Here is a 14,670-nt window from a genome sequence, read left to right as displayed (position 1 = left end):
GCACAATATCTATTTCTCAGCAAGAACTCCAGAGGACTGGTCACCTTTTAGCCAAAGCCAAAGGAAGCAATCAGTAAGAGCTGAACTATCTCCTTCCTTTCCCTTACACATAAGCCCTGAGTTACCCAAAACCCATGCCCCCAACACAGTACACAGTACACAGAAAAGATACACTATTATTAGATAAATATTTATTGGGGAGAATCAATAATCTCTACAAGGAAGGAGTTATTTCTGGATGGGAAGTCTTCATCCCTGGAAATTCTGGGGCAGTGTTTTCTGTCTAGACAGTAGAGACAGATGTCTGAACACAGGGCCTTCAGCAGTGCTGAGCGCAGTGGTGGGTGCCTGGCCAGCTTGACGCCTGCGGGTGGGGCTTGGATGGGGCACAGGCTCCCTGTGGGACACTGGTGGGGGATGTTTGTGACACAGTCGCTGGTCCTTGAATGCCACAACTTTCTGGGGGTGTCTCTTCTTATCTCTGATCTGTCTTGTACTACTTGGAGGATAACTCTGGCCAGCAAAGATAGCTTCTTGATGGCAGGACTTGATATTTGTCAGTTTACAGGAGGGAGCCCTGTGGTTGAAAGGATGCCCCTGGACAGGCTCTGTCCAGACCTGCACTTGCGCCTTTTGCTGAGTTTTCCTAAACTGCACTGGGGAAGGAAGGGGCTCTTGAGAGTAGGTGACATCCATTGCATACTGACACCCCGGTTTCTCATCTAGGAACTTCCTGATGCCTGTCGCGATTTTCTGAGCTTCAGTTGTCCCAGTCAAGGCAGCTCTACTTTTAACTAGGCCTCTGTTCTGCACAGTTGATATGGGGCTGCCCTTTTCCTGGGCATCTTCTTGCCTTTTGTATTTTATCCCAGAAAAAAGCCATTGCAAGAAGTGCTTCATTCTTTTTCTGATATGGCCTTCAGGAAGAGGCTGTCCCTTCTGTGATAGCATCTGGGAAGACTTGCTCGCAAGTGTCTTCTCTAGTACCATCTCCTGAGTAGGGAAACGCTTCCTCCTAAGTTGGGATGTCCCGAACCCTTTATCCCCTCGATCAAGCTCTTCTGCCTTGGGCTCCAGAGGGCTCACTCTCTTTGCAGTTGGTGGGAAATTCTTATCCTGGCACCTCCTTAAGGCATGCTTAGGGACCCAAGGTTCCTGCTGCTGCTCCATCCTGATTCCTCTGTCCTCCAAATGGACATGCAGCACCTGGGAAGCTCCCATGTCCCCACCTGAGACACCCTGGGCATGAGTCAGTGAGGCCTCGTAAGTCAAGTTATCTGAAGCAAGGGATGTGTCAGTGGGTTGGCCTTGAGCCTGGCTATGCTCCCTGTTCTCCAGTTTAAAGTTCAACTCACTGAACAGTTGTTCTTTAAGGTCTAATGATTTAGGATCTTGGGGAACTGGTAATTTGGGTGGGGGGCTTCCAGTGGTCACAGTAGTTTCTACTTTATTCTCATTCACATTTATCATTTGGGAGCTCCCTGGCTTGCTAGTTGCCAACATGTCACTAGTTTTTAATTGAAGAGTGTCAAGCTCCTCAGCCGTGAATACCTCCCTAGACCATCTGGGCATTGAAACAGGTTCTGACTTCTCCACCTTTTTGCCCTGTTGCATTTCTCCTTTATCACTGGAACTCACACTCTTACGCTTTGGCTCATATCTGGCCCCAGCTTGCTTTGCAAGCAGCTTTTGGGGATATCTGTTGTCTAGTTGAGTCTGTCTATGACCTGCTTTCCCTGTGATGCAAAGGGAGACAGGCAGACGAGTCTGTCTGGCATCCTTAATTCTCTGAACACCCTCTGCCAGCCCACGGTTGACATCAGAGCGTGGTTGTCTCAGGACCCTCTGTCCTCCTTTGCCCACAGGTGAGGTGGCAGGGAGAGAACGATCCAGGTCAGGGGCTGAATTTGTTGTTCCCACTTTGTCTCCATGGAGAGATGCAGAGCTTCCTCTCAAGGACTTGAAGCTCCCAGATTTGGAGTCTGCCTCAGAAATCACATTGGTTGAGGAGGGCAAGTTGGCATGAGACAAGGACTGGCATGAGGCATCTTTCAATTTAAAGATCTGTATGGATTCAAGGACCTTGCGGGGAAGGGCCCACAACATCCTCATAGGAAACCTTTTAATATGGGCTTCCAGCATCTGTTGTGGACTGGAATCAACAAAAGTCAGGTCCTGGAAGGTATTCAGGGGGTAGGCCTCACCCACTGATGAGGGCAAACTTCTCTGTTTTGTTTGGGTGTGGGATTTCACAGAAAGAAGCAATGTTTGCTTGATAGCATGCCATGAATTACGCACAGTCTCAGGGAGCCGACCCTCATGTATGTCCTCCAACTTCTTGCTCAAATGTACTTTTAGGACATTTTCAAGTTGTCTCCGACTTAGACTCTTTGCTGACACCCTTGAATTTTTCTCTGAGAGACTCACCATCTGACTGTTTAGGTCTTTCTCAGAGTCATACCCCAGATCCTTACCTGAAGAGCTCTTTGGGTCATTCAACAGGTGATCTTTTGGGCCATTCTCTAGGCTGTGTCCCAGATGTTTCCCCACATCTTCCTCTAGCTGGAACATTTCTGAGCTCCTCTCATGGAAGCTTCCAGTTTGGCTCAATCCAACATTTACATTTTTGCTGCTCTGACCCTTAAACACAGAGGTCAGTGAGACTCCATTATTGCTCTCCGACTCAGATGCCTCTGAAAAACCATTTGGAGGCAATCTCAGTGACACAGACTCGTAGATTCTGTGGGGCAGGCCCCACTCGTGCTGGATGAACCTCTTTCGAAGGTGATGCTCTAGTTTCTTCCGAAGTTCATCACTGAGAGGAAACTCCCCAGGAAGGACGGAGATTGAAACGTGGGCCTGGGGGGCCCAGTGGCGAGGAGTGTTAGGAGCTGATGGACAAAAGTCTTCCCGAGATCTTTGGACCACAGAGGGTAAACCCCACAAATTTTCCTGTTGTTTCTGCAAAATGTTCCATTCCAGCTGTTGAATTTCAGATGAGGAGGGAGACTCTGACTCCTCCTGAGGTCTGTGGAGACTTACTCCACAGATCCTAATCTGGGGTAGAAGATCAGATGGTATGCCTGGGAGTGGGGATTGAGGGTCGGCCTGGGACTGGACCTGAGTGAGAGGTAGGGGCTGAGATTGAGGCAGGGTTTGAGGCAAGGGTTCAGGCTGAATCTCAGGCAAGGACAGAGGCAGGGGATCGGGAAGCACTGGTGATTCTTGGCCTGTGGAGGCATTCGAGTTTCCATTGAAAATAAAGACTGAGGAACTGTCAGCCAAGACATGAACAGCAGAGGGCAAGGACTCGCTGTGCAGAGACGGGAGACCCCAGAAGAACTGGATAGGTTTTTGCTGTAAATGGTCCTCCAGGGTCTTAGGATATGGGGGCTGCTGATGCACATGCAGCTCCTTTGGTTTGTCTTTGCTGCTCCAAAAGGGAGGGCACACTGCCGAGTCATGCTTATCAGCAATTGACTCTGACATTTTCCATGAAGAATTTAGTTGGTAGTCTGGCCTAAGTTGTTCTGGAAAAGAATCTTTTCTCTTTTCCTTTTCCTTCCACATCAGGAAATCGCTCCTCTTTTGGATTTGTGTCTCCGGGAGTGTCGGGACATCAGGACTGAGAAATGAGAGGTTCCGAAGTTCATCACAGAGAGGAAACTCCCCAGGAAGGACGGAGATTGAAACATGGGCCTGGGGGGCCCAGTGGCGAGGAGTGTTAGGAGCTGATGGACAAAAGTCTTCTCGAGATCTTTGGACCACAGAGGGTAAACCCCACAAATTTTCCTGTTGTTTCTGCAAAATGTTCCATTCCAGCTGTTGAATTTCAGATGAGGAGGGAGACTCTGACTCCTCCTGAGGTCTGTGGAGACTTACTCCACAGATCCTAATCTGGGGTAGAGGATCAGATGGTATGCCTGGGAGTGGGGATTGAGGGTCGGCCTGGGACTGGACCTGAGTGAGAGGTAGGGGCTGAGATTGAGGCAGGGTTTGAGGCAAGGGTTCAGGCTGAATCTCAGGCAAGGACAGAGGCAGGGGATCGGGAAGCACTGGTGATTCTTGGCCTGTGGAGGCATTCGAGTTTCCATTGAAAATAAAGACTGAGGAACTGTCAGCCAAGACATGAACAGCAGAGGGCAAGGACTCGCTGTGCAGAGACGGGAGACCCCAGAAGAACTGGATAGGTTTTTGCTGTAAATGGTCCTCCAGGGTCTTAGGATATGGGGGCTGCTGATGCACATGCAGCTCCTTTGGTTTGTCTTTGCTGCTCCAAAAGGGAGGGCACACTGCCGAGTCATGCTTATCAGCAACTGACTCTGACATTTTCCATAAAAGACCTATCTCCCCTACTTCTCTAAAGGATATAAAACATTCAGTGACGGGGGAGATGTGGGCTGCTATACATGTTCATTAAGGCTAAGCTAAGCGGCAGAAGACAAAGCCCACCTCCTCAAATTTCATCAGGGAGGAAATGGGCTTTGGGGCGGGGCGGGGGTGGGGTGGCGGGGGTGGAAGGGGCACAATATCTATTTCTCAGCAAGAACTCCAGAGGACTGGTCACCTTTTAGCCAAAGCCAAAGGAAGCAATCAGTAAGAGCTGAACTATCTCCTTCCTTTCCCTTACACATAAGCCCTGAGTTACCCAAAACCCATGCCCCCAACACAGTACACAGTACACGGAAAAGATACACTATTATTAGATAAATATTTATTGGGGAGAATCAATAATCTCTACAAGGAAGGAGTTATTTCTGGATGGGAAGTCTTCATCCCTGGAAATTCTGGGGCAGTGTTTTCTGTCTAGACAGTAGAGACAGATGTCTGAACACCGGGCCTTCAGCAGTGCTGAGCGCAGTGGTGGGTGCCTGGCCAGCTTGACGCCTGCGGGTGGGGCTTGGATGGGGCACAGGCTCCCTGTGGGACACTGGTGGGGGATGTTTGTGACACAGTCGCTGGTCCTTGAATGCCACAACTTTCTGGGGGTGTCTCTTCTTATCTCTGATCTGTCTTGTACTACTTGGAGGATAACTCTGGCCAGCAAAGATAGCTTCTTGATGGCAGGACTTGATATTTGTCAGTTTACAGGAGGGAGCCCTGTGGTTGAAAGGATGCCCCTGGACAGGCTCTGTCCAGACCTGCACTTGCGCCTTTTGCTGAGTTTTCCTAAACTGCACTGGGGAAGGAAGGGGCTCTTGAGAGTAGGTGACATCCATTGCATACTGACACCCCGGTTTCTCATCTAGGAACTTCCTGATGCCTGTCGCGATTTTCTGAGCTTCAGTTGTCCCAGTCAAGGCAGCTCTACTTTTAACTAGGCCTCTGTTCTGCACAGTTGATATGGGGCTGCCCTTTTCCTGGGCATCTTCTTGCCTTTTGTATTTTATCCCAGAAAAAAGCCATTGCAAGAAGTGCTTCATTCTTTTTCTGATATGGCCTTCAGGAAGAGGCTGTCCCTTCTGTGATAGCATCTGGGAAGACTTGCTCGCAAGTGTCTTCTCTAGTACCATCTCCTGAGTAGGGAAACGCTTCCTCCTAAGTTGGGATGTCCCGAACCCTTTATCCCCTCGATCAAGCTCTTCTGCCTTGGGCTCCAGAGGGCTCACTCTCTTTGCAGTTGGTGGGAAATTCTTATCCTGGCACCTCCTTAAGGCATGCTTAGGGACCCAAGGTTCCTGCTGCTGCTCCATCCTGATTCCTCTGTCCTCCAAATGGACATGCAGCACCTGGGAAGCTCCCATGTCCCCACCTGAGACACCCTGGGCATGAGTCAGTGAGGCCTCGTTAGTCAAGTTATCTGAAGCAAGGGATGTGTCAGTGGGTTGGCCTTGAGCCTGGCTATGCTCCCTGTTCTCCAGTTTAAAGTTCAACTCACTGAACAGTTGTTCTTTAAGGTCTAATGATTTAGGATCTTGGGGAACTGGTAATTTGGGTGGGGGGCTTCCAGTGGTCACGGTAGTTTCTACTTTATTCTCATTCACATTTATCATTTGGGAGCTCCCTGGCTTGCTAGTTGCCAACATGTCACTAGTTTTTAATTGAAGAGTGTCAAGCTCCTCAGCCGTGAATACCTCCCTAGACCATCTGGGCATTGAAACAGGTTCTGACTTCTCCACCTTTTTGCCCTGTTGCATTTCTCCTTTATCACTGGAACTCACACTCTTACGCTTTGGCTCATAGGGCCCAGCTTGCTTTGCAAGCAGCTTTTGGGGATATCTGTTGGCTAGTTGAGTCTGTCTATGACCTGCTTTCCCTGTGATGCAGAGGGAGACAGGCAGACGAGTCTGTCTGGCATCCTTAATTCTCTGAACACCCTCTGCCAGCCCACGGTTGACATCAGAGCGTGGTTGTCTCAGGACCCTCTGTCCTCCTTTGCCCACAGGTGAGGTGGCAGGGAGAGAACGATCCAGGTCAGGGGCTGAATTTGTTGTTCCCACTTTGTCTCCATGGAGAGATGCAGAGCTTCCTCTCAAGGACCTGAAGCTCCCAGATTTGGAGTCTGCCTCAGAAATCACATTGGTTGAGGAGGGCAAGTTGGCATGAGACAAGGACTGGCATGAGGCATCTTTCAACTTAAAGATCTGTATGGATTCAAGGACCTTGCGGGGAAGGGCCCACAACATCCTCATAGGAAACCTTTTAATATGGGCTTCCAGCATCTGTTGTGGACTGGAATCAACAAAAGTCAGGTCCTGGAAGGTATTCAGGGGGTAGGCCTCACCCACTGATGAGGGCAAACTTCTCTGTTTTGTTTGGGTGTGGGATTTCACAGAAAGAAGCAATGTTTGCTTGATAGCATGCCATGAATTACGCACAGTCTCAGGGAGCCGACCCTCATGTATGTCCTCCAACTTCTTGCTCAAATGTACTTTTAGGACATTTTCAAGTTGTCTCCGACTTAGACTCTTTGCTGACACCCTTGAATTTTTCTCTGAGAGACTCACCATCTGACTGTTTAGGTCTTTCTCAGAGTCATACCCCAGATCCTTACCTGAAGAGCTCTTTGGGTCATTCAACAGGTGATCTTTTGGGCCATTCTCTAGGCTGTGTCCCAGATGTTTCCCCACATCTTCCTCTAGCTGGAACATTTCTGAGCTCCTCTCATGGAAGCTTCCAGTTTGGCTCAATCCAACATTTACATTTTTGCTGCTCTGACCCTTAAACACAGAGGTCAGTGAGACTCCATTATTGCTCTCCGACTCAGATGCCTCTGAAAAACCATTTGGAGGCAATCTCAGTGACACAGACTCGTAGATTCTGTGGGGCAGGCCCCACTCGTGCTGGATGAACCTCTTTCGAAGGTGATGCTCTAGTTTCTTCCGAAGTTCATCACTGAGAGGAAACTCCCCAGGAAGGACGGAGATTGAAACGTGGGCCTGGGGGGCCCAGTGGCGAGGAGTGTTAGGAGCTGATGGACAAAAGTCTTCCCGAGATCTTTGGACCACAGAGGGTAAACCCCACAAATTTTCCTGTTGTTTCTGCAAAATGTTCCATTCCAGCTGTTGAATTTCAGATGAGGAGGGAGACTCTGACTCCTCCTGAGGTCTGTGGAGACTTACTCCACAGATCCTAATCTGGGGTAGAAGATCAGATGGTATGCCTGGGAGTGGGGATTGAGGGTCGGCCTGGGACTGGACCTGAGTGAGAGGTAGGGGCTGAGATTGAGGCAGGGTTTGAGGCAAGGGTTCAGGCTGAATCTCAGGCAAGGACAGAGGCAGGGGATCGGGAAGCACTGGTGATTCTTGGCCTGTGGAGGCATTCGAGTTTCCATTGAAAATAAAGACTGAGGAACTGTCAGCCAAGACATGAACAGCAGAGGGCAAGGACTCGCTGTGCAGAGACGGGAGACCCCAGAAGAACTGGATAGGTTTTTGCTGTAAATGGTCCTCCAGGGTCTTAGGATATGGGGGCTGCTGATGCACATGCAGCTCCTTTGGTTTGTCTTTGCTGCTCCCAAAGGGAGGGCACACTGCCGAGTCATGCTTATCAGCAATTGACTCTGACATTTTCCACAAAAGACCTATTTCCCCTACTTCTCTAAAGGATATAAAACATTCAGTGACGGGGGAGATGTGGGCTGCTATACATGTTCATTAAGGCTAAGCTAAGTGGCAGAAGACAAAGCCCACCTCCTCAAATTTCATCAGGGAGGAAATGGGCTTTGGGGCAGGGCGGGGCGGGGGTGGGGTGGCGGGGGTGGAAGGGGCACAATATCTATTTCTCAGCAAGAACTCCAGAGGACTGGTCACCTTTTAGCCAAAGCCAAAGGAAGCAATCAGTAAGAGCTGAACTATCTCCTTCCTTTCCCTTACACATAAGCCCTGAGTTACCCAAAACCCATGCCCCCAACACAGTACACAGTACACAGAAAAGATACACTATTATTAGATAAATATTTATTGGGGAGAATCAATCATCTCTACAAGGAAGGAGTTATTTCTGGATGGGAAGTCTTCATCCCTGGAAATTCTGGGGCAGTGTTTTCTGTCTAGACAGTAGAGACAGATGTCTGAACACCGGGCCTTCAGCAGTGCTGAGCGCAGTGGTGGGTGCCTGGCCAGCTTGACGCCTGCGGGTGGGGCTTGGATGGGGCACAGGCTCCCTGTGGGACACTGGTGGGGGATGTTTGTGACACAGTCGCTGGTCCTTGAATGCCACAACTTTCTGGGAGTGTCTCTTCTTATCTCTGATCTGTCTTGTACTACTTGGAGGATAACTCTGGCCAGCAAAGATAGCTTCTTGATGGCAGGACTTGATATTTGTCAGTTTACAGGAGGGAGCCCTGTGGTTGAAAGGATGCCCCTGGACAGGCTCTGTCCAGACCTGCACTTGCGCCTTTTGCTGAGTTTTCCTAAACTGCACTGGGGAAGGAAGGGGCTCTTGAGAGTAGGTGACATCCATTGCATACTGACACCCCGGTTTCTCATCTAGGAACTTCCTGATGCCTGTCGCGATTTTCTGAGCTTCAGTTGTCCCAGTCAAGGCAGCTCTACTTTTAACTAGGCCTCTGTTCTGCACAGTTGATATGGGGCTGCCCTTTTCCTGGGCATCTTCTTGCCTTTTGTATTTTATCCCAGAAAAAAGCCATTGCAAGAAGTGCTTCATTCTTTTTCTGATATGGCCTTCAGGAAGAGGCTGTCCCTTCTGTGATAGCATCTGGGAAGACTTGCTCGCAAGTGTCTTCGCTAGTACCATCTCCTGAGTAGGGAAACGCTTCCTCCTAAGTTGGGATGTCCCGAACCCTTTATCCCCTCGATCAAGCTCTTCTGCCTTGGGCTCCAGAGGGCTCACTCTCTTTGCAGTTGGTGGGAAATTCTTATCCTGGCACCTCCTTAAGGCATGCTTAGGGACCCAAGGTTCCTGCTGCTGCTGCATCCTGATTCCTCTGTCCTCCAAATGGACATGCAGCACCTGGGAAGCTCCCATGTCCCCACCTGAGACACCCTGGGCATGAGTCAGTGAGGCCTCGTTAGTCAAGTTATCTGAAGCAAGGGATGTGTCAGTGGGTTGGCCTTGAGCCTGGCTATGCTCCCTGTTCTCCAGTTTAAAGTTCAACTCACTGAACAGTTGTTCTTTAAGGTCTAATGATTTAGGATCTTGGGGAACTGGTAATTTGGGTGGGGGGCTTCCAGTGGTCACGGTAGTTTCTACTTTATTCTCATTCACATTTATCATTTGGGAGCTCCCTGGCTTGCTAGTTGCCAACATGTCACTAGTTTTTAATTGAAGAGTGTCAAGCTCCTCAGCCGTGAATACCTCCCTAGACCATCTGGGCATTGAAACAGGTTCTGACTTCTCCACCTTTTTGCCCTGTTGCATTTCTCCTTTATCACTGGAACTCACACTCTTACGCTTTGGCTCATAGGGCCCAGCTTGCTTTGCAAGCAGCTTTTGGGGATATCTGTTGGCTAGTTGAGTCTGTCTATGACCTGCTTTCCCTGTGATGCAGAGGGAGACAGGCAGACGAGTCTGTCTGGCATCCTTAATTCTCTGAACACCCTCTGCCAGCCCACGGTTGACATCAGAGCGTGGTTGTCTCAGGACCCTCTGTCCTCCTTTGCCCACAGGTGAGGTGGCAGGGAGAGAACGATCCAGGTCAGGGGCTGAATTTGTTGTTCCCACTTTGTCTCCATGGAGAGATGCAGAGCTTCCTCTCAAGGACTTGAAGCTCCCAGATTTGGAGTCTGCCTCAGAAATCACATTGGTTGAGGAGGGCAAGTTGGCATGAGACAAGGACTGGCATGAGGCATCTTTCAATTTAAAGATCTGTATGGATTCAAGGACCTTGCGGGGAAGGGCCCACAACATCCTCATAGGAAACCTTTTAATATGGGCTTCCAGCATCTGTTGTGGACTGGAATCAACAAAAGTCAGGTCCTGGAAGGTATTCAGGGGGTAGGCCTCACCCACTGATGAGGGCAAACTTCTCTGTTTTGTTTGGGTGTGGGATTTCACAGAAAGAAGCAATGTTTGCTTGATAGCATGCCATGAATTACGCACAGTCTCAGGGAGCCGACCCTCATGTATGTCCTCCAACTTCTTGCTCAAATGTACTTTTAGGACATTTTCAAGTTGTCTCCGACTTAGACTCTTTGCTGACACCCTTGAATTTTTCTCTGAGAGACTCACCATTTGACTGTTTATGTCTTTCTCAGAGTCATACCCCAGATCCTTACCTGAAGAGCTCTTTGGGTCATTCAACAGGTGATCTTTTGGGCCATTCTCTAGGCTGTGTCCCAGACCTTTCCCAACATCTTCCTCTAGCTGGAACATTACACCAGGGCTTTCTGGAAGTGAGTTCTCAGGAACAGGCTTCAGTAAGATGGCAATTGATTTAGATTGAGTGACAGATAAAGTGCAGTCTGGCTGTGGTGAAACAGACAGAGCTGGTGGTGCATGATGACAAGCAAAAGAATCGGGGTGATTCATTGCCTGGGACAAATCTGGTAAGGGGTTGATATCTTGAGAAAGGGTGGGGTCAAGAGAGAAAACGGTATCCGGAGACAAAGTGGCCTCTCGTGGGAAAACAGGACCTGCTGTCTGAGTGTCACGTGGTAGGAGACGGGGAAAGGCAAGGGGTTGTGGTGGGGAGTAGTCCACAGGGAATTTGGAATCCAAGGAAGGAAAAGGCTCTGGTGCCATAGAATGACCCAATGGGGTGGGTGAAAAAGAGTCAACTAAGGGGGTCATTGGGTTAGGGGAGAGAACGGAGGTGGGCAGTGTGGTAGGCTCAAGCAGAGAGGCTGGTGTTAGGTCCCTTGGAGGGACTGTTGAGAAGGCAGGGGACAGAGTAAACGATGACTCAGTCACAGAAGCTGTGGAAGCCAACGGGGACACAGAGGAAGTAGAATCTTCCAGGGCCTCTGGGAGTAGCAGCCGACTGACCTCAGCAGTTGCATTATTACACACCTCACAGAAGGGGTCTGGACATAAGAGTTGACGCAAGCGGGTGGTGTCATCGTGCCGGCCCAGGGTGCTGCAGAAGACAGGAAGTACAAAGGTGCAACCAGGACCAGAACAAGGAAAGGGGGACCTGCTGGCCTGGCAGGGGTGGGGTCACTGGAAGCCTGCTGCCCCTTCACATTGCTCCACATCCATGAGTTCACAACATGCTCAGTAGCCCTCACCTCAAGGCCTTCATCACATACTCATTCCTATGCTACCCCCTGCCATGACTACAGCAGGTTGCACTGAATCCCTGGAATTGCATAGAACATGCTAAGGGGGGATCAGGAAAGAAGGGGAAAGAGTCACCTTTTCAGAATAGAAATCAGCTGCGTTTTCTCCTCTGTTTCTGTCTGGTGACATCTCCAACCTGAGAAACCAGGAGAGTGGGTTATATGTAATGAAGGTAGAAGCATAGGTATAATAAAGGAGTCCCCTTATGGGAAACCCTTGGGATATTAGACTCTGAAAGACCCAAGAATTAGTAGATGAGGTCAAATGGTCAGTGATATTAACATGTGTATGTTGCTTCTTGTAAAGTACTTTCACATGCATTTTATCTCATGTGATGCTCAAAACCACCATGTGAAGCCCAGAGATCAGTGTTGCCTTAGAGAGGGATCTGATCATCCAGGAAGTCAAAGGACTTTTACAAAGTCAGGACACAGAAGTTCTGACTCTTGACATCTCACCTGGCCACCTGTTGGGAAACACCCATTGCCCAGGTCCATGACTGCTTCATGCCCAGCGATGAGCAGAGCAGGGAATCTGAGAAGTGTCTCAGGCTCTGACTGCCTTCCCACAAGCCTCTCCTCTGAGAACTCTGGTCTCTGAGAGAAACTGTACCTAGCAGTTGACATCCTCAGAGATCAGGGACCTTGGATCTCCTGGAAAAGGCAGGAAGGGTCACCCTTGGAGAGTTCAGGTGGGATAGGCAGAACCTTACCTTTTGGTGTTCCACCTTTCCTTCTCCTCTTGGCTCTGCCCTGATGCTGAGAACAAAAGAAAAGAATGAAGGGCTGGGGCTCATTTCTCTCACTCTTCTCTAGGAAACTCAGATATTCATTATCCATGAATAATATGACTCTCTTTTAATTAACAGAACTTTATGTTCCTTCTTTTTATCAATTTTAAAGGTTTAAAATGCTTTCAATTTTTTTCTTCTTTGACAAACTCAAAGAAGGACTTTCGACTATGAGGTCCACACTTGATATTCTCAGTCAGAAGTCATCTGCCCAAGGAGGGCCTAGCATCTGAGGCCAACAGTTACGTCCATGTCCCTCAGATAGGACCCTGTATCCTGGAGCTCAGGCTCCAGCCTATGGTCAGAGGCTCAGCATTGCTGCTCTGATCAGCCCAGCACAAAGGAAGGCTTTGTCGAGTGATGCCTGACATGAGAATGTGAGGCATGATCAAGCAATGGGGAACTCTGTTCTCCTGCAGAGATCCCAAACTCTCTAAATAACCCAACCCAGGGCCACAGAATTACTGTTTGGGATTTTATCCTGGAGTCCTCCAAACACTCAGATGGGACATGGGCTTCCACTGGAAGCAGCCGCAGAGCACAGGGAGACCAGGTCGGTGCTTTGTGACCGCCTGGAGGGGTGGGATGGAGAGGGTGGGAGGGAGGGAGATGCTTGAGGGAAGGGATGTGGGAACAGATGTATATGTATGACTGATTCACTTTGTTATAAAGCAGAAACTACTAAAGAAAAATGCACACACACACACACAAAATGTGGGAATAGAAATGGAAACAACAATAAAGAATCTCCGTTGGGGGCTCACCCAGGGCTGCTTACCTTTCGGATGTCTTTGGTTTTACTAAAGATAGATGAAAATGGCAAGCGCACCAGGTACCACAGGAACAGAAGAAGCAACCCCAACCCGCACAGGACGACGAGGTTTGGGTCAGTATCCAAGGATGTTGAGTCACAGCTCGGACATGGGTCAGTAAGCTGTTCAAAAATGAGAGAGCGTTCCATTTTCTGAATTCCGTTTTCTGAATCACAAGGCTGCTTGAAGTTACTGAAGTTATTGAGCAGTCCCAGGCCTGCATCACAGAGCACTGAAGAGTCACAAAGGGTTTCTGAGTGTGGGGGAGGGGACAACATGGAGAGGGTGTGTCCACGGCCCCTCCCCCACCCACCAGTCCAGCAACCCCTTCCGCCCCTGCTGGGCCTTCCAGGTCCCTCTGCCCTACCCTGCCATCCTATTTTCCAACTCCATCCTTTCATGGTTTCATATATTTACAGTAATGAAATTTTCTGCTTGTCCCATCGGTAACCCAGATACTACCTGGGTCCCCTCTACTGTTTGGTAGAAACTTGACTTGGGTCTCACCAATTCCACTGCCTTAAGTGTCTGAAATACTGTCTGGAATTTTTGCTTGTACCCACACATTTATACTCAGGATCATATATGTCCTTAAATCCATCTTTCCTATAGAATCTTTTCACTACGCAAACCCAGTTCTAAAGAACTTAAAAGTTCTTTTATCCAGTTTTGTGAATGTTGAATAGGGAATTTTGCTTTTTGTTGCAGTCAGCCGTTACCATCTTCAGTCAGAGGGGCTGACTCAAATAATTAAAATGAAGACTTCATTGTTCAACATTCACAAAACTAAAGTTACTATAAAATAAATGTAAATAATTAAACTTTCACGAGATCTTGAGGATAAGTCTGTAGCACTTATTTTTCTGAAGTTAGTGAAGCTTAAACTGCATAAAGACTTTTAGGACATGCTACACACACACACACACACACACACACACGCACCCTTTGACAAACCCATCTGGTATTTTCAAATCTAAGAATAAAGTGTTTTCTCATTTTATTCCAATCTTCCATCTTTTGTTTTGACCCTACTTCTTCCTACTCTACCTAAAATACAGACAGTCCCTGACTAGGGGACATCAATTTTCTAACATGTGCACAAATCCCTGTCCTAGTCAGTTTGGGCTGCCGTAACAAAACACCATAGACTGGGTGCTTAAACAACAAACACGTATTTCTCATAGTCCTGGAGGCTGGGAAGTCCGAAATGAAGGCAACAGCAGATTCTGTGTCTGGTGAGACCTACTTCCTGGTTCGTCAACAGCTGTCTTCTCCCAGCAACCCTGCAGAAAAAGTGGGTGAGAGAGCTCTGTGAGGTCTCTTCTATAAGAGCGTTAATTCCATTCATAAAGGCTCCACTGTTGTGACCTAATCACCTCCCAAAGG

At 48.8% G+C, this 14,670-nt stretch overlaps 1 protein-coding gene across 1 annotated transcript; it reads right to left on the bottom strand.

Moving 5' to 3' along the window:
* Positions 1-228: 228 nt before the first annotated feature.
* LOC308611352 (spermatogenesis-associated protein 31D4-like) lies at positions 229-14,009 on the bottom strand (the record flags this gene model as incomplete). Its single annotated transcript, XM_081260171.1, is given in 7 exon segments — positions 229-249; positions 253-3,666; positions 10,606-11,479; positions 11,758-11,818; positions 12,395-12,440; positions 13,251-13,405; positions 13,408-14,009. Coding segments are annotated over 7 exon segments (4,671 nt in total). The 5' UTR covers positions 13,508-14,009.
* Between the last annotated feature and the right edge of the window lie 661 nt (positions 14,010-14,670).

Source organism: Mesoplodon bidens (assembly GCF_964165515.1).
Source record: "Mesoplodon bidens genome assembly, contig: HAP1_SCAFFOLD_72, whole genome shotgun sequence".
NCBI lineage: Eukaryota > Metazoa > Chordata > Mammalia > Artiodactyla > Ziphiidae > Mesoplodon > Mesoplodon bidens.
Note: the sequence above shows the minus strand (reverse complement) of the source record. Positions and strands in the feature narration are given on the sequence as shown.